Raw genomic sequence first — 21,382 nt, 5'->3', positions numbered from 1 at the left:
TACAGATCAGGTACCCAGGTACACAGCTATCAGCATCGGTTGCCTTTCTAACCCTTTACGGAATCGGATTTCGATTCCGATCCTTCCTACGCTTCTAATTTAGAGTCAGGGTGGACAGTCAGCCGCAGAGGCAGAGGCGCTTATCTCTACTAGTTGCCTGCGTCGCGTCGTTGCCGGAGAGCAACGCAATCCAATGCTCCAACTCTATCTATTTCTCACGAAGCCAACATATCGTACCATTATGCCAAATAATACTAAAAATCCGACAAATATCCATCTCAGCTCCGGCACTTCGACTGGATGGCATTTTCGTCATACGAGGATATTCTCAAGGAGTTACACAAGCAGATCTATGCGAAGCTTGAGAGACGCGAAATTACCGAGCTGCGCTTTGCGAAGGTTGGAACCGCCTGCGAAGTACTCCACCCAACCATCTTAAATCACTTGTACCTTAGCGTTGTGCCTCAGCACATATCCACAGAAGAGTACTTCGGCATTGGTATAACTGCAGAGACACTTGTCTCTCGGACTGAAGAACGATGCCTCCATGATTTTCTAGCTACTTTAATTTATGCGCGCTGTAGCATAGAAGCGGCCAGGCATTTTATCACTACTCTTCTTCTTTGCCCCCCTTCCGCTTGGCCAAAGTATTGCGATGGGGGGCGCAGACTCGACGAACTACCAGCAAACCGCTTACAGCTTCAGCAAGTATTCGGTATTGACAGCGATCCTGATACCAACAGTTTCATCGACACCCAACCCTGTTTTTGTCCCATCGTTCTCTTACAAGGTGAGGATGTTCAAGTACCTGAAGGCGGGAGGCAAAGGCTCCCCTACTTATCTAAGGATAAGCTACTTGGAGAAGGGGCTTATGGCCAAGTATACAGCGTTAAAGTCGCTGCGGGACATTTGAGAGATAACCATTCTTCGATGGCAAATACGAAGCCTATCTTGATAGCCCGAAAAGACTTCAAGAAAAGTGATGGGTTTCAGAAAGAGTACGACAATATGAAACGGATCTTATACACGACTCGGAAATGCGACAATATCCTCGAGACATTGGGTAGTCTTCAACGTGGTGGGAACACCTTCAGCTTATTCATGCCTCTGGCAGAGTGCGACCTTGGGAAATGGATGAAGATGAATTTGCCGCCCACCCATGATTTGAAAAAAGCTGAATTTCTCCAATGCGCGTCGGGACTTGCAGATGGTTTAGAGTTCCTTCATTCAGAAATTAAGGATGAAAACCACAACCGGATGATCTGTTACCATATGGATCTAAAGCCGGCGAACATTCTGGTTTTTCGTCACGAGAGGGAGCCTGATAAGCTCATATGGAAGATCAGCGACTTCGGCATGTCGCGCGTTAAGTTTCTGCGTCATAACACCAATGCCGATTACAGGGATATCAGTATCGCCTTTCAGAAGAGGGAAGAAACAATCGTGTCAGGGACGGAGAATCAACGAGCTGAGGGCACCTTCCTTGCGCCAGAGTCGAGTGTTTCATTGCGGAAAATGAATGAGAAAAGCGATGTCTGGTCATTAGGGTGTGTTGTGAGTGTCATACTCACATATCTTGATGAGGGGCAAGGTGGCATTGACAGATACTCGGATGATCGCTGTGATCGCTCCAAGCAGCAAGGAGCGGGAAGTGGTGATTTTTTCTTCATCCATCATAACAATTTCGGGAAAAAAGCCAAAGTTAACCCGGCTGTCAAAGACTGCCATAAGCGCCTTATCAAACAAGCTAAGCTCAGAAGTTCAGCTGAAGGAGACGTGGTGGCGGACTTATTGAAACATATTGAAGAAGACATCTTGCAACTAGACCCGAGTCGAAGGGATTCCGCAAAATCGATCAGCGATAAGCTTCTCAAAGCCTCCGGTGCTTACCTGAAGCCAAAAATGGATGCGGAGAGTGATGAGGAACGTGGAGCTCTATATATGATAAGCAAGTTCATGAAGCCGTTTAAACAAAGACTCTCTCATCGGTGAGCCCAGGATTTCTTTTTGAAAATTTCCTTCATCGCTGACGATTCATCAGGGGGGAATTAGACGGGGCCCAAATTAGAAGTTGGCCACTCGCAGATGCAAGAGCTTTTGTTGGGTGCTCTATCTCACATAGCGGCGTCGTTATAGCCTATTGGTCGAGGGAATGGATCAACCTATATAACGCGCAATCATTCTTGCCCTATAATGGAAAGGAGATTAATAAGGTTGCCGAGCATAAGCTTCGAGATTTTGGTGAATGGAAAAACGTGAGACTCACTGAGAAATACCTTATTGCTTCGACAACGGGGCCTCGACCTCATGTACGTCAGTTTCTACTCTTCTGATACCTACCCTAGAACATAAGTCTAACGAATTGCCAGTTTTACCTATTCAATTTGGACAGATACGATAGGTCGGGGTTGTGGTTCGACAGAGAATACGAAATCGTACTTCCAACATCGAGCGAAAGTGGGGTTTATCATATAGCCATCTCACCAGGCGGCAAAACAATCGCCTGTGTGACTCCTCAGGACGAAAACACGTCTTACGTCTGCTATGCCGACATCGCAAGTCTCCTCCAAAGTGGAAGCCAAGCGTACGAATATCCTCTGTAACTTAATTGATGAGCGAATGGTCGCTTACGTTGATATAGGACAAATTCTGAGACGACATCAACCTCAAGTGATGAACTACAACATAAAGTCGGTCACAAGAACCTTTGGCATCAATTTTCCGTCAACGCTCCAGAAAGAAACGTGACACATTTGCTATTTCCCTCGGATGACTATCTCTGTGTGGTCGCTCAGCCAGAGATAGATAAACAACATAATGTCCGGATTTCATGTTTAACATTATTCTCCGGAGCCGTTGTGACTTTACTACTAGAAAACCCCCTTAACAAAACGCCTGAAGTAAGTTTCTAAGAGGGACCTTGAAACTTCATTGACTAATTCAGCGAAGAATTTCGACAGTGGCAACTCAGGACGCCTATTCACGACGTTGGCAAATTTAGATGACAAGCCGACGTTTATTATTGTTCGCTATGGAAACCAACTACTTATTCGAAGCTTCGAGATTACGAATGATTACAACGTCAATACGAACACGATTCTTCAGAACTATTCCATCGCCGAGCTATTCGTGGATAAACAACGATCAAGACTATTTGCTCTGGGCAGAAAAACGGGAAAACATATGATGCTATTGTTAGAACTGCCCATTTCTCGCTCGGGTCGCATAGAGAAGCCCCGGGAGATCAAAGAACTAACATATCTCCATTATGGCGACAAGTTCTCTGCTAGGCTTCTCAACAGTGAAGACATACCCTCTATCCAAGGGTCAGGGGAGCTTGGGGAAACGAATGAGGGCGGGGCTATTATTATATCATCTTATGCTAAAACTTTTACCACGATATATTGGATCAATCTCCCTAGGTAATTATCGATAGGAAACAGCACTTTTACATAAAAACGAGTCTATCTACCTATCAAGGTACCAGCTGCTTTTTATTTTTTTAAGCCGGAACGCCTTCGGACTTCTCTGTGGATCCCTTCATGGACAAAGTGCGCCGGGCCAGTGTCCCCAAATCTATGACATTGCCTCTAGGTATCTTTGGTGACATTCTCTTAACTATCGGGCCGTCATGGTGTATGACCCAGTAGTAGATCGAAAAGGTAAGTATGGTTAGTAAAACGGAGGAAAGAACATATATCCAAATTGACGGAGTGCCAATAAGTTTTCCTGTTTGATCGTCGTAATTAAAGAAGTTCATACCGAAAAATGTCTGTAAGCTTGTAAGTTGGTAACATTCACGAGATCTGATTGCGGGGGTTATGTTCCATACTCACGGCCACGAACGAAGCAGGTAGATATAGAAGTGTCAATGTTGTTAGGAACACGGCTGATTTGTTGAGTCGTAGCATATTGCCGTTCTGTTGTTTGGCTAGAAGTTGGTCGTGACAAGACAGAGTGTTTGTCAAAAGCTGTGTGGTAGTATGTGCTCGCTTTTGCAAGAGCGTCGAAGTGCGATTATGAGCTACGACTTGACGACGATGATTATCAAGCTCCCCTACCGTCCGAATGTTCTGATTCTCATGGCCTAGTATTGACGAGAGCTCACGCAACACTTCTTCTCCATGGGATAAGAAAGTTGACGCCTGGGCGAACTGGCTATCAAGGCTTGCCAAAGCGCTTAGGTTATCGTATCCTACGCGCAGAGGTTCATCGATGAAGGTAGAAAACGTAGAGCTTGTCTACATCCAGGTATCAGCTTATCTTATATCCCCCAGGCATAACAGCCTTAGAATATGTCAAGGATAAACTCACTATAGGTAACAGTTTCGCTTCTAGAGAAGCGATATATTTTCTGAATGCGGGGAAATACGCCCCGAATAAGATTTCGTGGATATGACATGGATCGAAGTCGGTGCTAAGCAGGTAATCTTCTATCTTCTGATGCGCTGTAGAATTTGGTGTTGGACTAAACAATACGGATACTGTTTGAGAGGTAGTCGCGTCATGTCGATAATAAAGACCACTTTGACGAATAACCCACTGTTCCCCACTAGGTTTCAACTCAGGATAGCGGATCGTATATCCAATCTCTTTAAGTCTAATTAGCGAAGCAATTCTCTTCGAAAAGTTTCAGACCTTGATGCCTACCAGTTAAGGATCCATTCCTAATCACGGTGACAGGGAGGCAATGGTTAATTTCCACCTCCTTGTTCCGATAATAAAAGCATGACGGAAGATCCCAGAACGAGCTATTTATGTTATGCGTAGACACAAACAGGTCGAGCAACTCCTTAGTAGTCTGTAAAGGGCTCCATGACGTCTTTTGACATATGGATCTAATAGAAGTTAGAAAGAACCCCAAGATTACACATAACTAGAAGACTCCTAAGTCACGTACAGGTGACGATGTGAGTAGTGACTTGGCTTGGTAGTGCGTAGATGTGCCTCAATTTCATGTACAGTGTATAATTGGCGCCGAGACTGTACTCCCTTGTTCTGATTCTGCAGCAACACGTCTATGAGCTTAATGGGCCCAGTAGCTTCGTCAACAAAACATCTACTACTGGTAAGTTGTGTCATTCTTTTCGTGTGAAGAACCGATTCGTAGGTCATAGATCAGTCAATAGAACATTAGATGTTTTATATTTAACTACCCAGCTCCTATGTACCTAGGTAGGTCCTAAGTAAGTGTCAATTAGAGATGTGCGGCACTATAAGCCCCCTACGAAACCCCTTTCAGCTCCCCACCTAGTCCGCCACGGCTTATCTACTTCGGAGATACCGCTGCACTGCCTTCGTAATATGCGCCACGGTCGGTCAAAGGTTACAGTGTAGCTTAGGCATTATCTCTGATCGCGCTGGTTTCGTTAGGCATCTTGGTGAAGAATTGTAGCGAATTGGATGTCTTACTCTAGTTCATCCTTTCGAGTCGGTATCAGCCTTAAGGTTATTCCAAAGAAGCGCATTGTCAGCAGAACTCACCTCACTAACTTGGGTAGGAACAGTAAAACACCACTGATCATCTCTCAGCTATAGCAGTTAGTCTGGGTAACTTGACCTCAATGGGCACACTTCTATATTCATTACGTACTCGGATATTAAAATCAGCCTGCCCTGGAAACAGCCTTTGAAGTAGTGCCTGCAAGCTTTTCTCTTTGAGGTACCGGGAATGGATGTTTTGTGTCACCGCCATTGTATCACTGATAAGGATCTAGGTGTAGAGCGACGAGAAGCTATTTCATTATTTAGGTAGGTAGGTAGGGTAAATGATGATGGGTCTTCAGAAACGCGTTCTGCGATTTCAGAGATGAATTGGCAGGAATAAGTATTATTGTCATTTAGTAGGTGGCTAGTTAGGCACCTACAGGAGACAGGTAGGCAACATCTACCTCTAGATTCTGACCGGATGAGGCGGCTGAGACAATGAGACATCTCGAAACTTGTTTCCTCGTGCATACCTACCTAGCAGCCTAGGTAGCACCAAATGAATAGTACCGGTTCACCGAGATAAGTGTTAAATGCTCCAACCATTGGTTATTGTTTATATTATCAGGAGCCCGTGGCGCAGCGGCGATCATTCAGCCCCCAATGATATGATAGCAGACACAAACCCGATATATCTTTTTACCTAGAATCTTCGCATCATTCGTTACTTGACATACCTACCTACCTATCTTCCTTGCATCAGTTTTATCCTAGTTTCATAGGTAACCCAACAACAAAGGTCAAGGTCGTCGATTCGCAACAGCCCCTATTAGGTTTCCGAGAGAATTAATTCCTTCTTACCTACCCACCTGATATCCAAGAATCGATCTAGGCTACCTACCTAGGTACCTAGTACCTATGGATCTGGATTCGCGCTCAGACCCTAGTTTGCTAGGTGCCACCCATCTTCAAGGCGTGGACAATGTTGATAGGAATCACAGACATACCTATCATGAAATATCTGCAGTTCAACCAGAAACAATGAAGAGGAGGATGGCACATAGAAAGTTACGCTCTATTCATATATTCGTCAGTATATCCCTTTGAATATCTGTTACATACCCCAGTAAGTAGAATCTGACGACCGGTAGATGATTACTATCAACGCAACCCTTGGAACTGGGCTTTACTGGCGTGGCGGCCAGGTATTAGAAGTGGGTGGATCATTGGCCGTCATCCTATCATTCTTACTTCTAGGCATACTGGCTTGGGTGGTAATGCAATGTATTGCCGAACTGCTCTGCATTTGGCCGGTTCCCGGGGCTCTGGCCGTCTTCGTCCGTAATTACGTAGATGACGAGCTAGGAATTGTGGTAGGCATAGCATATTGGTCTGTCAAGATGAGCTCAATACAGGGTACTATTACTGATGATATAACATACCTAGGTTCACCTACTCAGTCTCGTATGCATATCTGATATCAGCTACTGCATCTGAGGTGCATTACTGGATGAACCCGGCTAATTCTGAATTCGATGGAACGGTGCTGTACTTGATCATACCATTAATCCTCATCCTGATCAATTCTTTTGGGGTAGAGGTAAAGTCGCTCTTCTTAATAAAATATACATGAGAATATCGCTGACTGGTCCTGAAGCTATACGGATGGTTCGAGGTGGCCACTGGCGTGGTTAAGATAAGTTGCCTTTTTATAATTATCATCTCGATGATAGTGTTTGGTAAGCCTATCTACCCAGATGAATCTCCCCGTGGCTAGTCTCTGAATCCGCCCTGATTATCACGTATAGCCGCTCGAGATACACATGCCCTCGAAAGTAAGTTTTATACCTTTCTTGTGCCTACCTTGTATTGATATGTTTCTTTTCCGATAAGTAAACAAGCAAGTCTATCCTGTAGGATACTGACGCTTTAGATTGGAAAACCCCTACCAGGTTTGACCAATGTGCAGCTAAAAACTGGGTTTCTGCCCTATTGTCAGCGAGCCCTAATCCATTCCTTGCTAGCTGTGGGCTGACGGTTTACACAGCATGTGTTTATCAATCGCAACGTTCTCATATGTTGGTGTTGAGATTCCAGCAGCAATTGCCCTTGAGGCTCGACCTCCGAAGAGGAAATCTACGGCGACCGAGTCATCTGAGCCTCTCGACGATACAGGCAATATAGGGGATACCATCCGTTTTTCAGTGAAGTGGGTCACTTTATTCGCTTGCATTGCGTACACGTTAAGCGGTTTATTACTCTCACTCCATGTGGTCTCCACAAACCCAGATCTACCACGTGTTGGCTGGGTTGATCAAACCTCGACTGTTACTACTTCAGCTTTTGTCATCGCTGCAGAACTTTCCCGTGCCCCAGGGGTAGCCAGTGCATTCAACGGTTTCCTTGTATTCACCGCCTTATCATGCGCCAACACAAACCTTTTCATTGCATCAAGGATGTTATTCGGTTTAATTAACCAGATAGAGGGTGGTCCTGACGAACCTTGGTATCTGAATGTCCTCGCCTGGCTCGGAAGGACCAACAGTTACAGAGTTCCAATCCGAGCAATGGCTGTTTCTGCTCTTTCTTTCATATGGTTACCGTTCCTACAACTTGCCAATGACGCGACAGAATCAAATGGTAATACGAAGCGTGTAGCGACGAAAGATTGCCATAATGGAGGTCCTACTTCTGGAATAAAATCGGTACAGCCATCCTTCCTTAACATCTTATGAGCTTGTACTGAGCGAAATTAGTTTATCGATGTTCTCGCCGATATGGCTAGTGTAGGCGTTTTAGTCGTTTGGGCTTGTGAGTGTTGGGCATTCATTCGATATTATAATTGGTAAGACAATTTTCAAACGCCTACATTAACTACAAGTTACTCATTTTAGATAGTATCAATCGACATAAGGTTGAACTCATGGAGCGGAGAGTGCCGCGAGTTCGTCGGTTTGATGAAGGGGACAACAATGATTATCCTTACATAAGTAATGGGCAACCATTCACAGCCTATTTCGGGCTATTCGCATGCTTGTTCCTTCTACTAGTGGTCAACGGTGCTTCTTTATGGAATGGGTTTTATGTTGAGCCATTCCTATCTTCATATCTTATTGTAGGTACCCTGACATCTCTACCTAAAAAACAAAGTCGCATCCCTGATATCTACCAGGTGCTCCTCTTTATACTACTTTGGATAATACTCAAATTTTTTCGGGGCGCGAGGTGGTCACTTGTCGACCTCTCCAACCCGGACACGGTCGAATCGATTATTCGCGGCTTACATCAGCTCAGTTTCGCTGGATACCCGAACGAGTCCACGTCTAACACCGAAAAGAGCTCATCTATGTGGCCACTCTCCCTTTTAGCTAAATCACCTCGAGAAACGTGACGATTGAATCGCAATGGGGAGTATCCTGGAATTTAGATGTCCTCCTAGTTGAACTGAAGCTCATGAGTGGTTATCAAGCTGTTTTGTATACACTTCGTAGTTGTTCGTATGGAAAAATTAAGAATATATAGACGATAATAGAATTATTACTCCTTTCCTAAAGGGTACATTGAGGAGATAAACATATCCATCACCCCCTATTTCCAAAGCACGAAAGCACGATGAAAAAAAGCACTAACCCAATTATAGCATTAAGATACTACTAGGTAGGTAGATATGATATACCGCAATGTTATTTCTTCAAATAAACCGGGAGTCTATAATTACCTAGGTACCTAGGTGATACCTACTACTCATCTCGGTCTATAGGTAGGGAGGTATGAATTATGATTGTGGGGAGCGGTAGTTTAGCTCCGCACCTGTATTTTACCGACAACTTATGCGACCCGGCTGCATAGGTACCTACTAGGTACATAGGTATGCGCTAAGACCATGGTCAGGTTCTATCCAAGTAGATACACTGAAATATTCCGGCAACCTCGGAACTTACCTACAGAACAAACATGGTATCAATCGCGAATCCGGACCCACCACCTCGTGGATATGTTACGATCAATGGTAGCCATTACAAGCAGCTGGAATCCCGAATATTTCTTGGCCCCTGAATATATGAGACGTTGACACTAAAGAACCCATCGAATTTCTCACTAAGAGAGAACGTGTTAGAAGAAGCCCTAGAAGAGGTATACATAACCAAGGTTGGTGTTTTATACCGTCTACTAAGGTGGATAGATGATGTCAATATAGAGTTGGAGAACATAAACAGATTAGTATGCCGTTAGCCTCAATTCTTAGTAGGGGTGAATACCTAGGTAAGTGGGTAGGTAGTTATGCTATAGCTGCATCAATGGTATTACTATCAGTGCCTTACCCTTATGAGTAGGTCATTGTTGAATGTGGTATCCAATCTAAGACTTTCTCCATTCGGTAAGCATATAGATACCGGTGGAGAAGGGATCAGCATGATACAAATCATAGATGGTAGGCGTAACCATTGATAAAGAGATCGACGAGCGACAGAATCATATTATATATACGAATTGAAGTGGTTGCGGTATTTGGACATGAAAGACAGTAAATCTCGGAATAGTAAGATATCCACGCTCAACTCCGCCGGTATCCAACTCGCTCGTTCTATCGTTTAGCACACACAAAATATCGAAAGCCGGCCATTAAGCATAGTCGAGGCGAGCCATTCTTCCTTTTCCTTCAGCTTCCGCATATCCGAGAATCCGAAAACTCTTTCCCAGTAGTCGTGAAATCGTCTATCGGCATGAACACAAAATAGGGGTCTCTTCCTTCTTGGTGGGACGGCCAGGATGGGGCCAGAATCGGTTCGGAATGCGTCGTGCTCCATACATTATCCTTCATCACAATGCTTTTTCTCCGCTCCTGTGAACGGCCTAGCGGCTTGACGTCGCCCGCTAGACTCCCCATCCAGCCCGCCCCTTGATGAGTCGCCAACCTTCCACTAGACCATAGTTGGTGACGTTCCCTTGACCAAGGTATCCACTTAAGGCCGGTGAAGAGCGATGGGGAAGTCTCGCAGACGGCGCTTGAGAACCTCGTTGGCGATGATGGCGGTGCCGTTAGGAGATCCCGACGCGGTAGGTACAGGAGGAGCAGCGGGGACGGTACCGTTGGGGAATGAGTAAGGGGCAGCAGAGCCGACCTGGAACATGGCGGCGGCGGCCAGGAGAGCAGCGAAGAAACGAGCCATGGCTGAGACTGAGAAAGATTGTGGCGACGATTGGTCGGCGGCGAGTTGGATGCTGCGAAAGACTGTTTGGCGGAAGACGCTGCAAAAGAAAAAACTAAAAGGAATCTCCGGCTCGGGGGGAGAAGACGGACATCCTTATATGGGCGCTCTGAGCTGGCGGCGGCAGCAAGGAAGAGAGGATCGGCATATGAGTTGCGGTGTTCGGTAGGAAGTACGGAAGTTCCTGACTCTCAACATTAACCTACCTAGTACCCAGTAGCAAGCGACGTTCACGTATATTGATTCATTATCGAAGAGACCAACCTAGACAACAGTGCTTCGCTGACCAATCCCACCGGGTCCTGGTTCCTATCTCGACATGGCAACCTGGAAACCAAGTTCAGGGGTGACAGGCACGCCAACGGCGATCCTCGTTGGACGATCGACATCCCGGCGCTACTCGTGCAGCCGCATGCCTAAAGGTTCAGATCATGGCGACAAGGGGTATCGGTGAGTAATAACTACCCACACACATTCATCCTATCAGGCCCATGGGAATTACCCTAATACAGCTATGGACAGGCCCCGAATCATGAGATTGTGACCCAGCGCGGAAGAAGTAGACAGCGTTACACTGCACTACTCTCACTACTCTCTCGGTTACTATTTAAGCGACTGCGGCGACGTGACATTTCGTGGCATGCGGGCCTCTACTCATCTTCCTTGTACACACGCTTCTTTCTTCTTTAGACTTCACTGCTTGAAGATTCTTTGATAGCATGTATAGTTTCTAAGAGGTTAATAATCGGTCGGCATAACAGCGTACGCGTCGCTCTCCTACCCAACGCTTACCTAACTCACTTACATAGACATTAGAGATGATTTAGAGGTAAGTTAGAGATAAGCCCCTATCTTATAAATGTAGAATCTAGAAGTGAAAAGACCGAGATAAAGGAAAGATTCCCCTATACCGTCTCTCAGAGTCGTCACTATTTCGGAGGTGTACGCGGTTGAATTCACATGCTGCAGGTCCTGGCGAGGACACATGGGGGTGAGTTCATTGGCCCGCTATTCATCCTAGTCGCCCGCCCTCCCTTGTCCGGGGTGAGTTGACATGCATACTCTTAGACCAGAACGAAACTGGAAGCCAATATCGAGAGGGTTCGACAGCGAGTGGGGCGTGTAGAGGATGTTACAGCATCAAGTCGATGGCCCTACAGTCTCCATCTATTAAATTGCCGGTTACGGGTTTAAACATGGCATCAGATGCACGGGAAAATTGTAAAAGCTTTCTAAAAGCTTGGCCAACTTGGCTTCTAGCCTAGAACGTAGAGTTTTATGCCTTCGGTCCAGGACGTTCTATAAGGTAACAAGCACTCAGGGGGGAGATAAGAAAAGCCAGCGCTCGTTTTGCTCCTTTCGATGTTTCTAGGCGATGGATAGATGGCAATCAGTGGAATCCGTCCTGTCCGCGTCTTTTCGTAGTGCAGAATTGCCGACCAATTAGAAATCCGTTACTTAAAATGGCAGTTCAAAATTCGAATTGTCATCGGCGCACCTTTCACCCACTACAGGGAACTATGCAAGAAATAAGAAATACCATCGCTGCGGCGGCCATCAATTCGCGACCCCCATTCTATACTAAACAAAACATGTGAATCGAGTTTCCGGATTCCGTAAGGCGGGCAAGGCGGGCTAGTTTCAGAGGAGGGCCATGAGCTGCAAACAAGGGGAAACCAAGTGCCGATCAGATCACGCTTTTAGTCGTGATTCGGCCCTGAGTAAATATAGGGATGGTACGCTAGAGGATGTGAGATTCGCTACCAGCCGTGGATAATCTTCGCCTTTTTCTTGGCTTTGTCCATCTGCCAGGAACGCCTAGGTACCAAGTCTCCTAGTGCCCTTTGCCAGGCCATGCTAGCATGGAAGAACTCAATTGAGGCTGATCTTAGCCTGTAACAGTAGGCGGCGTGCATCCTGCATAAGAGAACTTCCGTTATCTTCCAGGCAAAGATTGGTCTTCTTCTCTATTTCTCCAGAATTTTCTACAAAGCAAAGACTGAGCAAACCAAGAAAAGAACCAAGAAAGAAAAAGAAAAAAATACATAATAATAAATCCACTTATGGGCGGTCCCGGAGTCTTGGACAAGCGAGATTACCCTACAAGGAATCCCGAGCGGCGCTTGAAGATCTGTAATATCGAGCTCCATGAATAAGATCCTTACGTGAGCTCCCCCCATCGCAAAGCCATTTTATCCGACAAATGCTATGACGACAATATCAGCACAGCGCGACGGCGATCCTCGGAGGCTCGGCAAGCCGTCTCTCGAGAGCTTCGAAACTGGAAATCACTGAACGAGAAACAGGACTGCGAAGGCCGAACCTAGAACTGGATGCATCTCGATGCGGCAGCGCAATAATCTCTTATACTAGCTTTCCCAACAAAAATTTCCCTGCCGAGAAGCGAGGAGTTGCATCTGGCGTCGCTTCAGTTCTAGATCTGCAACTTAAGCCTATTTGTCCACACCACCAATCAATCCACCAATCGATACTCGCGCCCATATTATAAGATCATTCTGGTCGCGAGTTTCATAAGCGCTGTCACTATGAGGCAATCTCAGTAAGGAGGCCCATAATGCAAAGTTAGAATAAGTTGGCAGCGAACGAACTTGGCAAAGCATCTTTATATAAATGATGCTGAATTTAGAACTAGTTAATATCGATTATTCGCCGTGTGTATTATCTAGCACGCCATAATTTGTCTCTGTGCTATTCTAGTTATCCCGACCGTAGGAATCTTAGAGATGGTTACCAAGATTCACTTGGTCTTGATACTCCAGGTTTTTTCTTCCCCTTTCTTTCTTTCTTTTTTTTTTTTTTTTTTTTTTTTTTGGAAAAACAAAAACAATCCATCTAAAAAGAGATTTCGCCAAAATAGAGATCTCCGCTAATGTAGCCGGTCCAGTTTCTCTGCTACTCGAAGTTTAGCCGCGCAGAATGCCAGATGGTGAAGGTTCATCGATGCTGGGGTTTGGCGTGGGGAGTGATGTAACGCTATACATCGCCGTCGGGTATACAGCCTCAACGCTGACAAGGTACCTACGCTTCGGGATGTCGGATTATACATGCCCGAATAGTAGACACGATATAAGAGTTTACTAGAAAGAGTGGTTGAAGGCCGTTCATCACTTCCGGCTGATGATAAAACATTCACCGCTCCCAAGCATCGATTAAAAAGGTACTAGGTATGTAGTATGTAAGATATCCAAGTGATGCCTGAAGATATTTCGACATCTCCGCTCAACCGAATGGTGAGGTCTATCGCGGTGCTCGTATACCGCTTTAGACACGCATTCTAGATCCCCGTATGTGCATGTCTCTGGCAAGATCTCACGCACCTACTTCACGTACTTCAACGATATCTTGAAGTCGCCGGGTAAAGAATGAAGGTGATATTTCATGCCAAGTAGAACGATACATACTATACCTATGTAGGTAGTGTGTATTTGAGACGACTCCGGTCCTAATACATGGGATAATCAAAGTGAGAGTTCGTATCATGTAGATGCTCGGAATTATCCGTTATGCTGATGGAGGCCGGAGTTTTCATGAACTCACCCTCCAAAGTCCTTTTGGTCCTAAGATGAGCCATGAAGATCTTGATGAATATTATCAGGGTTTCACACTCGGAATCTCACCGTTCTGTTCCTCTTTTACTCTTTTTCGTATGATGCCTACCTAGGTACCTAGGTGAACCTGGAGTCTTGATGATCTTACCATTGCTATCAACGCAAGCCACGCTCCGAGGGCCTATGTTTGAATCATGAGATTCTCGGAGGAGCTCGTAGGGAACCTTTCCAATATCAAGCGTCGAATAGTTTTGGCTGATTAATTTCTCTAGCCACCATATGATGCCCAAGTAAATATGTACATTCGTCTCGATGATCTTCAATCATTTGAAGATCCAGCAGCAACTTGTAACCTCGCATGCCGATCGAAGGTAACATGAGTCTTCGTTTTATGTCGTAGTAGTTGTCGAATACATGGCACTGGCTAAACAAACCTACCCAGCATTTGGGGGATAAAAGACACATGATAAGAAAAAGATGCGAACGACCTTTCACCGCCGATGCCGAGGAAATAATATGAGTTGCCATGAGAGCGCGGGTGATGCAATGAGAGATTGGTAAAATAATAGTGAGTTTCGGAACGAAATATGGGTGGTTGGATGAGATGTGTTGCAGCTATTCCTAATCAACCTTATGAAGTATACAAAGGCTTTAAACTGTATCGTATTTCTACTCGTATTAGCAAGAATGCATTATCATAACCTCGTGTATTATTTCTCATTTCCTTCAGGGTTGGGGAGTTTATCTGCATAGGCCTGGAGTTTCTCTACGTCGCCCTCTTTCATCCCTGTCTCGTCTCGCAAGGCACTACTACCCTCTCTCTTCATATCATATTCTGAAGCTCCAACATCGTCTTCAATCCCCTTTCCCTTAGCTTTAGACTCGTCGATAGTTTCCTCCTTGATACTGCTAGCCTGACTGACGTCTGTGCTGTCGGGGCTTCTCACGCGCAATCCTAAGTGTTTCTGGTTGTCCGGATCTTCATCATTCTCTCCTTTCCAATCAGCAGCCGGCATCTGCGGTACGGGCGAATCAATGCTAGGCATGGTCGACTCTTTTGCGCCGCCATCTGGCGCGGTAGATTTCCACACAACCGCAATTTTGTCAGCAGCTCGTGTGCCCTTCTGGCTTGAGCCTTTTATCCCATCCATCTTATCCCATTCTATCTGGAAGACCCCATTCATGTCGGGGCTACCGTCCTTTTCAGGTCCGTTACCTTCGAAGAAGGTATTAAACCAGACATGTGCCACAGCAGTGACCATAGTGAATCCCATAGAAGTAGGCGCGCGATTGCGGCGCTCAATACATATATTTACATCGCTGTTAGGTAGAATAATCGGGCTCTGAGGTTTGAAAATGACAGCCATACCTCCAGGTTCAGAGTCATCGTCATCTTTAAGGGGTGATGACGAACTTGAGGTGTTGTTAGACTTTTGTTTACTACCGTTCTCGGAGGTCTTAAGAGTAGAATTAGTAGGTTCGGTCGGTTCGGTGGATGAGTGTTGTGGGATTTTGGTAATGAGCTTTGGACTCGGTTTCCCCTTCAACTTGGCTGGCGATAGAACAGGCTCTTTAGGAGATATTGTTGTAGACTCTGCATTTTGCACCTGACCGGTTTGTTTCGCTTCATCGAGTACTTCTTGCCCCTGCGCAGAATTAGTTCCATAGCCAGCCATATCGTAGAACATATCCATCACTCCGCTATCGCCCGGCGCGTTGCCTTCTACTATGAGCCGCTCCCTTTTCGTGAATGTGTGGACGACCTTGATCTTCCTGCCCCCATCTACGAACCCCTCAACCGAGAGCTTGACGCCGGACCGCAGTCCCCAAACGTGGATCTCGACTATCTCCAACTCCCGATCGACGTATTTCCTCCCACCTTTAGCCCAGCGGTCGACGTATCCGATCCACCGGAGCTGGCTTGGGATAGTGACGCCAGCGCCGAATTTCGGCCGCATCCTCCTCTCGGTGAATCTCGCAAGGGCTTCCTCCGGCGTCCAGCCGCATTCAGCGATCAGATAGCTACAAGCCATGGTTCCGCTGCGGCCTTTGCCAGCCTTGCAATGCACCACTACTACCCGGCCGCCATTTTTCTCATCTTTCCACGTGTCCAGGACTTTCCCAACGATGTTCTTCTTCCCATCAGACACATCGGCGTCAGCCTCGAGGTCGTTACCATTTAACCAGTTCCGCATACTTGCAACTATCATGGGAACAAGCCTGAACGGAGGGGGATGGTGATCCGGCCATGGGTAATGTCTAATTCGGTTATAGACGAGCTCGTCGGGGTAACCGGTGCCTTCGCCACGAAACTCCCATATAGCCCAGTTCTTGCCATGTTTCGAATCGAGGAAATCGACGAGACGATCGAGAGGATTGCGATAGGCGCGTTGGGGATAAGTTTGAGAGGGGCCGGACCTGTCAACGCGATCACATCAATGTTAACATAGGCACCAGGCGTATAATGGTAAGATGGAGGTCATGCGGACTATACGCACGTCGCAATAATGTTGTCGGTGACATAGCAAAGGTCCAGCCCCGCCTCAGGATGCCTCGCGCGAGGCCCTGCAACGATTTGACGTAGCAAAGAAGCCATTCTTCGAGATTGCGAGGTTACGAGATTGGGTATCAGGTGAACTTCAATTGGGGAATTGACATTGTGGGCTATAACGCTATTACTTTTGATTCTATCGCTAGTGGGAAATGGTATGAAAAAGGTGAAAGGGTGAAAGGATGAAAGGATTCTAGGTGGTTGTTGAAAGAAATAAAGTCTTAATACAGAGTACATACAAACCTACCTAGTAAGTAGGTAGGTACCTAGGTACCTATGTGCATTAACGTACGTCATTGACAACCTTACCTTGTATGGGAGTGGAGACGTCAGATCTGGAGGTTAACCTTCCAGGTTATGGATCCTTTCAGGGGTTAGGGGTTCGGTCTCGGAGTTATCGGGGATTATCTACTACAGGGTATATAGGGTAGGTAGTATATATTGGAATCCCTTTTCCATTACAGCTAAATACGTACATAATTCTATATAAATGTTAGTTTAACCTATCCTGCTATCTTACAGTTATTTTCATATGCTCCCGTCGACATCTACGGGTACGGAGCTAGTTCGTCGTAGTGATTCCCGTGTGTTCCAGCGTGGCCTCTCTCCATAAACGGGTCTGCCCAATCGACTATATCCTTATCGGGATACGTGAACCATGATCCTCTGGTATTGATGTCGTAAACCCTGTTAAAAGGGTGCGCGTAGAATTTGCGCGTCTCCTCTGGCACATCGAGTATCTGCAGCAATCGCCAGAGCAGGGTCTCGTTCTCAATCTCATCGAGGATTCTAGTAGTCAACTCTTGAAATTCCACAGCGGGAACGTTGCGCACATAATGCATGATGCGCCTTAAGACTGCGATCCAATGGTTTACGCTATTACATGTCAAGTTAACCGATATCCTATCCGAAAATGGAAAGGAGAATGAAACCTACTGGTTGCCGTCAAGTGTCCCATGCATCGTTCTAATCTCTATAGTCTGAGGGAGAGAGTAATCCGCGCTGTAGCTCGTCTTCTGGCCAGACAGCCGCATCCGCGCCGCTGTAATGCATTCTACTCCCGGTGCACTGCGACCCCATAGTGCCCCATTTAATTCCGATATTGTTGTATATGTCCAAACTTTTTCAAGGAATTCTCTTTGCTTTGCGCTAAGGTTAATCGGTACCACATGCGATCTCATGACCCCCAAGTCTATTTCTTTTTTTGTCGGCGTTGTTCGCGGTTCACATTCGTTGTCTTGTCGGGTGAGTTGGTCAATATGGAAAAGGTATGCTGCCAGTCTAGTGCCCTCGCCCATCGAAGCGCACCACATAAACATTTTAGGGCCGTCCCTATCCTTTCGATGGCAATGTATAAGGGCCCGTTCGCACAGATACCATAACGTTACGAATCTCTTGACTTGTAACAAGTTCCAGCCATGCTTATGGCCAAGATGGACGTGGAGTCCCGTGGAAACCTCCATAGGTTTGTGAATACGGAAATAATTCCGAAGGGTTGCGCAAACCCGTCGTATCTTGTCGGGCGTTTCTGGTGCATTCTGCGGCAGAACAGGGCTGACAACTTCTGCCCCAAACCACTATAACGGTAGGAGTTAGACTCTAAGATTCAAGATTCAAGATTTGCCTCGGGAAAAGGGGTAAGAAATGCATACCCGGTATACCTCCATTGGGATTTCACCTCTTCGGAGCTCCGATATCTGATAACGCCAAGGACCCATCCCATGTCCATTTACCGAGACATCTTGTACGACAGTCCACTTCGACAGTAAGAGTTAGCATTCTTTTTTTTTTTTTTTTTTTTTTTCAAATATAGGTAGATAAGGGGAGGAAGGGGGGTTAATATCACATACCGCCCGGTATCTATCCTGTAAACCAGCCGCGGGGACAAAGTCGGGGTCTACTCCATTCTCTAGGTCATTCCAGTGGCTCGCCTTCAGGCTAGTTTTCTCCTCGCGCACTCTCTGTGTGAACTTATCGCAGACCATGCCAATGTTTACTTCGTCATTCCAAAGGTTAGGCGGGTCTCTAAGAACGCTGGCTACTCTTAGCCATAGGTTATCCAAATATTCCTCGGTCAACCCTTTCATGTTCGCACGGGCATTTATGCACTTCCCATTCCAGTCATGGAACAATTGGTCTGCGTATGCCTGGTAGGCGCCGGCGACATCCATATTAGCTTCGGGTGGTACATTAAAATCATATTCACTTATGAAACCCGGCCAATTTGCTTTCTCCTCCTCGAATTCAGACTCTGAAACGTCAAATTTCATATCGTGTAAAGTATCAGGTTCGGCCGCAGGCAAGCCCGCGCGTCGCAATACCCTATTACAAGAAAAATCAATCGTCAGATGTAGTAAAAAAAAACGAGGATTTGTGGTTACAGACCTTAGTATTTTGACGATGGAATAAGACTTCAACAAGTCCCAGGTACCATGTTCATCGGGGTACTTGCCGCCGTACACAAAGTTCGAGAATTTCTCTGATAGATACCGGGTTTCGCGTGGGTGTGGATCATTTGCAGGATCTGTTGAGGCCATCGCGAGAAGAAACTCGAGTTCTAAGAGTCATTAGCAGATATTCTTCAAACATACCTATTCATGAATGTCCCATGTTGGATGGGCTACAGTTGCGATGATGCGAAGGGATATCGGTACATACTGCCGCGATGTTAGCAATGGAGTTATAATGAGTCTCCCCTGTTATCTCATATACGTACCCTATACCTATGGAGGGTACGTCCTCATCTGAGCCCGGTGCACATACGAAAGCATCGTCTGCGGCGCCGTCCGGGTCGACAACATCGTCTAGCAAGCGCCCAACATTCTTACCCCAGTCATCATCAGGCTCCTCACCATCAGGCAGGCTAAGTACCTCGTCACTCCCAATAGTAGAGCCAACACGACTACTAACGCTCTCGGGGCTGTCAGGGCTCTCGGGGTCCTCAGGGCTATCAGGGCTGTCAGGGCTGTCGGAGCTATCATCATCACCAGCACCACCAGCACCACCAGCACCTCCGCCTCTACCGCCTCTACCGCCTCTACCGCCTCTACCACCCCTGCCGCCTCCGCCACCTCTACCGCCTCTAGCTCCCCTACCGCCTCTGGCACCCCTAGTGCTTTTGCTAACCTTACCACCTCTGGCACCCCTAGTGCTTTTGCTAACCTTACCACCTCTACTGCCCCTACCACCTCGGCTGCCCCTGCCACCTTTACCCTTACCGCCTCTATTATCATTTCCGTCGGTAGCAACTTGATTGCCTCCGGGATCTTTTGAGCCGCTGGGACCTGGGTCATCTGAACTTGAACTTGTTTCCCCAAAACCCCAAGGGTCAGAAAGATTCCCAAAACGGACTGATTCTTTCTTCGGGAGTTTACGTCGCGGTTGGAACTGCGGGTCCCATACCGTTCCTCTAGGGTTCGGCCTACCCCTCAGTTCCGGAGCCTCTTCCTCCTCTTGCTCTACTTGCATCATCTCGTCTCCGTGCCCTTGCCCCCATTCCCCTCCGTTCCCGGTCATGGGATCATCATCGATGTCGTGATCTTCCATCGGAATCTTTCCTTCATAGATGGCTCGATTGGAAATACCCTCCTGAGCAAAATCATCGTCGCCGGCACCTTCCATCTCTATATCTCCACCTCCCATCTCTACATCTTCACCACCCATCTGTATATCTCCTTCATTATCGACCAAGGGGACCCCTCCCATCACTATGTCCCCGTTCAACCTCGCGGCCTCGGCCGCGGTGACAGGGTTCGCCGGGGTCGGCGGCGCATTCCTGCGCGACCCATTGGAGGAGCTGCGTGAGCTAGATGATATCTTCCTTATCCTCTCCTCCACCCGGTCCGTGAATCTCTGGAAAGACGTAACTCTCCTGTCGAACCAACGCGGCGGCATGGTGATCCGATTGCTGTTTTACTACTTACGCACGCTAGGCTCGTCTAATTTGCTATGTTTTCTACTTGGGCAATGTTTCTTTCGGTATAGCTGATTTTGGAGGGACAGCTGGTTTAGATTAGTACCCTATTATCCATATACAGGTATCCGGGCTGTCTTTTTGCGACGGGAGCCATGATCGGGAAGCCGGACAAAGGCGATAGACGTTTCCGGTTTTTCTCTTGTGCGCGTATCCGTTGGTTTATTGTGTAGCGAATACATTTGCGTCTGTATTATTCGCTTTCGTATTGTTTAGCGTTTACACAAAGAACGGGGCCTTTAAAGCCCACGATGTCGACCGAATGACCCCCTATAACAAGGACTGAGAACAAGGTAACCGACAACCCCTTTGCCGCCAAAGAATGACCTTGATCATGATATTGCTAAATCGTATACATTGAAACCCAGGTAAGTACCTAGTATCATGTAAGCCTGATGACATCCATCCAATTTCGCAGTTAGGATATAACCAATAAACTCACCTCGTTCTTAACAAATAATAGATTGAAAGGAATTATGTGTTTGTTCCTAGTTTACTAAACCAAGTCGTATTCTTTGCTCGTGAATATCTGTAGATAGGTGTTTTTATACTATCCCTTTTCGACGTTGTCAGCGTGGAGAAGGCACCAGGTTAGCATAAGTACCTATGTAGCGTAATAAGAGTAACATCATCACAAGGGTCCACGATATGT

At 46.5% G+C, this 21,382-nt stretch overlaps 8 protein-coding genes across 8 annotated transcripts; 2 read left to right on the top strand and 6 right to left on the bottom strand.

The window, feature by feature from the left end:
* Positions 1 to 300: 300 nt before the first annotated feature.
* Positions 301 to 3,426, top strand: GGS22DRAFT_184750 (kinase-like protein; the record flags this gene model as incomplete). The annotated part of the gene is made up of 5 exons (XM_047964218.1): positions 301 to 1,988; positions 2,042 to 2,309; positions 2,370 to 2,584; positions 2,642 to 2,900; positions 2,950 to 3,426. 5 exons carry the CDS (start codon positions 301 to 303, stop codon positions 3,424 to 3,426), a joined length of 2,907 nt encoding a protein of 968 aa, XP_047823008.1.
* On the bottom strand, positions 3,427 to 5,129 carry GGS22DRAFT_153353 (uncharacterized protein). Its single transcript, XM_047959837.1, has 5 exons — positions 4,901 to 5,129; positions 4,651 to 4,838; positions 4,315 to 4,592; positions 3,837 to 4,241; positions 3,427 to 3,772 (listed from the first exon to the last, which is right to left on the bottom strand). Exons 1-5 carry the CDS (start codon positions 5,113 to 5,115, stop codon positions 3,503 to 3,505), a joined length of 1,356 nt encoding a protein of 451 aa, XP_047823007.1. The 5' UTR covers positions 5,116 to 5,129; the 3' UTR covers positions 3,427 to 3,502.
* On the bottom strand, positions 5,123 to 5,927 carry GGS22DRAFT_153350 (uncharacterized protein). Its single transcript, XM_047959836.1, has 4 exons — positions 5,594 to 5,927; positions 5,485 to 5,532; positions 5,413 to 5,423; positions 5,123 to 5,360 (listed from the first exon to the last, which is right to left on the bottom strand). Exons 1-4 carry the CDS (start codon positions 5,693 to 5,695, stop codon positions 5,339 to 5,341), a joined length of 183 nt encoding a protein of 60 aa, XP_047823006.1. The 5' UTR covers positions 5,696 to 5,927; the 3' UTR covers positions 5,123 to 5,338.
* A 215-nt stretch (positions 5,928 to 6,142) lies between these two features.
* Positions 6,143 to 9,003, top strand: GGS22DRAFT_153342 (amino acid permease-domain-containing protein). The gene is made up of 10 exons (XM_047959835.1): positions 6,143 to 6,516; positions 6,579 to 6,817; positions 6,874 to 7,027; positions 7,085 to 7,166; positions 7,236 to 7,262; positions 7,361 to 7,421; positions 7,475 to 8,132; positions 8,184 to 8,272; positions 8,326 to 8,542; positions 8,600 to 9,003. Exons 1-10 carry the CDS (start codon positions 6,346 to 6,348, stop codon positions 8,816 to 8,818), a joined length of 1,917 nt encoding a protein of 638 aa, XP_047823005.1. The 5' UTR covers positions 6,143 to 6,345; the 3' UTR covers positions 8,819 to 9,003.
* A 1,388-nt stretch (positions 9,004 to 10,391) lies between these two features.
* GGS22DRAFT_184747 (uncharacterized protein) lies at positions 10,392 to 10,785 on the bottom strand (the record flags this gene model as incomplete). Its single annotated transcript, XM_047964217.1, has 2 exons — positions 10,392 to 10,677; positions 10,730 to 10,785. The coding sequence occupies 2 exons, from the start codon at positions 10,783 to 10,785 to the stop codon at positions 10,392 to 10,394; spliced, it is 342 nt and encodes a 113-aa protein (XP_047823004.1).
* Positions 10,786 to 14,916: 4,131 nt separating this feature from the next.
* Positions 14,917 to 16,802, bottom strand: GGS22DRAFT_184746 (phosphatases II; the record flags this gene model as incomplete). Its single annotated transcript, XM_047964216.1, has 2 exons — positions 14,917 to 16,624; positions 16,705 to 16,802. 2 exons carry the CDS (start codon positions 16,800 to 16,802, stop codon positions 14,917 to 14,919), a joined length of 1,806 nt encoding a protein of 601 aa, XP_047823003.1.
* Positions 16,803 to 17,188: 386 nt separating this feature from the next.
* Positions 17,189 to 19,388, bottom strand: GGS22DRAFT_68212 (uncharacterized protein). The gene is made up of 4 exons (XM_047967778.1): positions 18,608 to 19,388; positions 18,410 to 18,514; positions 17,694 to 18,334; positions 17,189 to 17,633 (listed from the first exon to the last, which is right to left on the bottom strand). Exons 1-4 carry the CDS (start codon positions 19,292 to 19,294, stop codon positions 17,306 to 17,308), a joined length of 1,761 nt encoding a protein of 586 aa, XP_047823002.1. The 5' UTR covers positions 19,295 to 19,388; the 3' UTR covers positions 17,189 to 17,305.
* Positions 18,636 to 20,906, bottom strand: GGS22DRAFT_153326 (uncharacterized protein). The gene has a single exon (XM_047959834.1). The coding sequence runs from the start codon at positions 20,649 to 20,651 to the stop codon at positions 19,353 to 19,355; it is 1,299 nt and encodes a 432-aa protein (XP_047823001.1). The 5' UTR covers positions 20,652 to 20,906; the 3' UTR covers positions 18,636 to 19,352.
* Between the last annotated feature and the right edge of the window lie 476 nt (positions 20,907 to 21,382).

This window comes from Annulohypoxylon maeteangense, assembly GCF_022496945.1.
Source record: "Annulohypoxylon maeteangense strain CBS 123835 unplaced genomic scaffold GGS22scaffold_2, whole genome shotgun sequence".
Taxonomy (NCBI): Eukaryota; Fungi; Ascomycota; class Sordariomycetes; order Xylariales; family Hypoxylaceae; genus Annulohypoxylon; species Annulohypoxylon maeteangense.
Note: the sequence above shows the minus strand (reverse complement) of the source record. Positions and strands in the feature narration are given on the sequence as shown.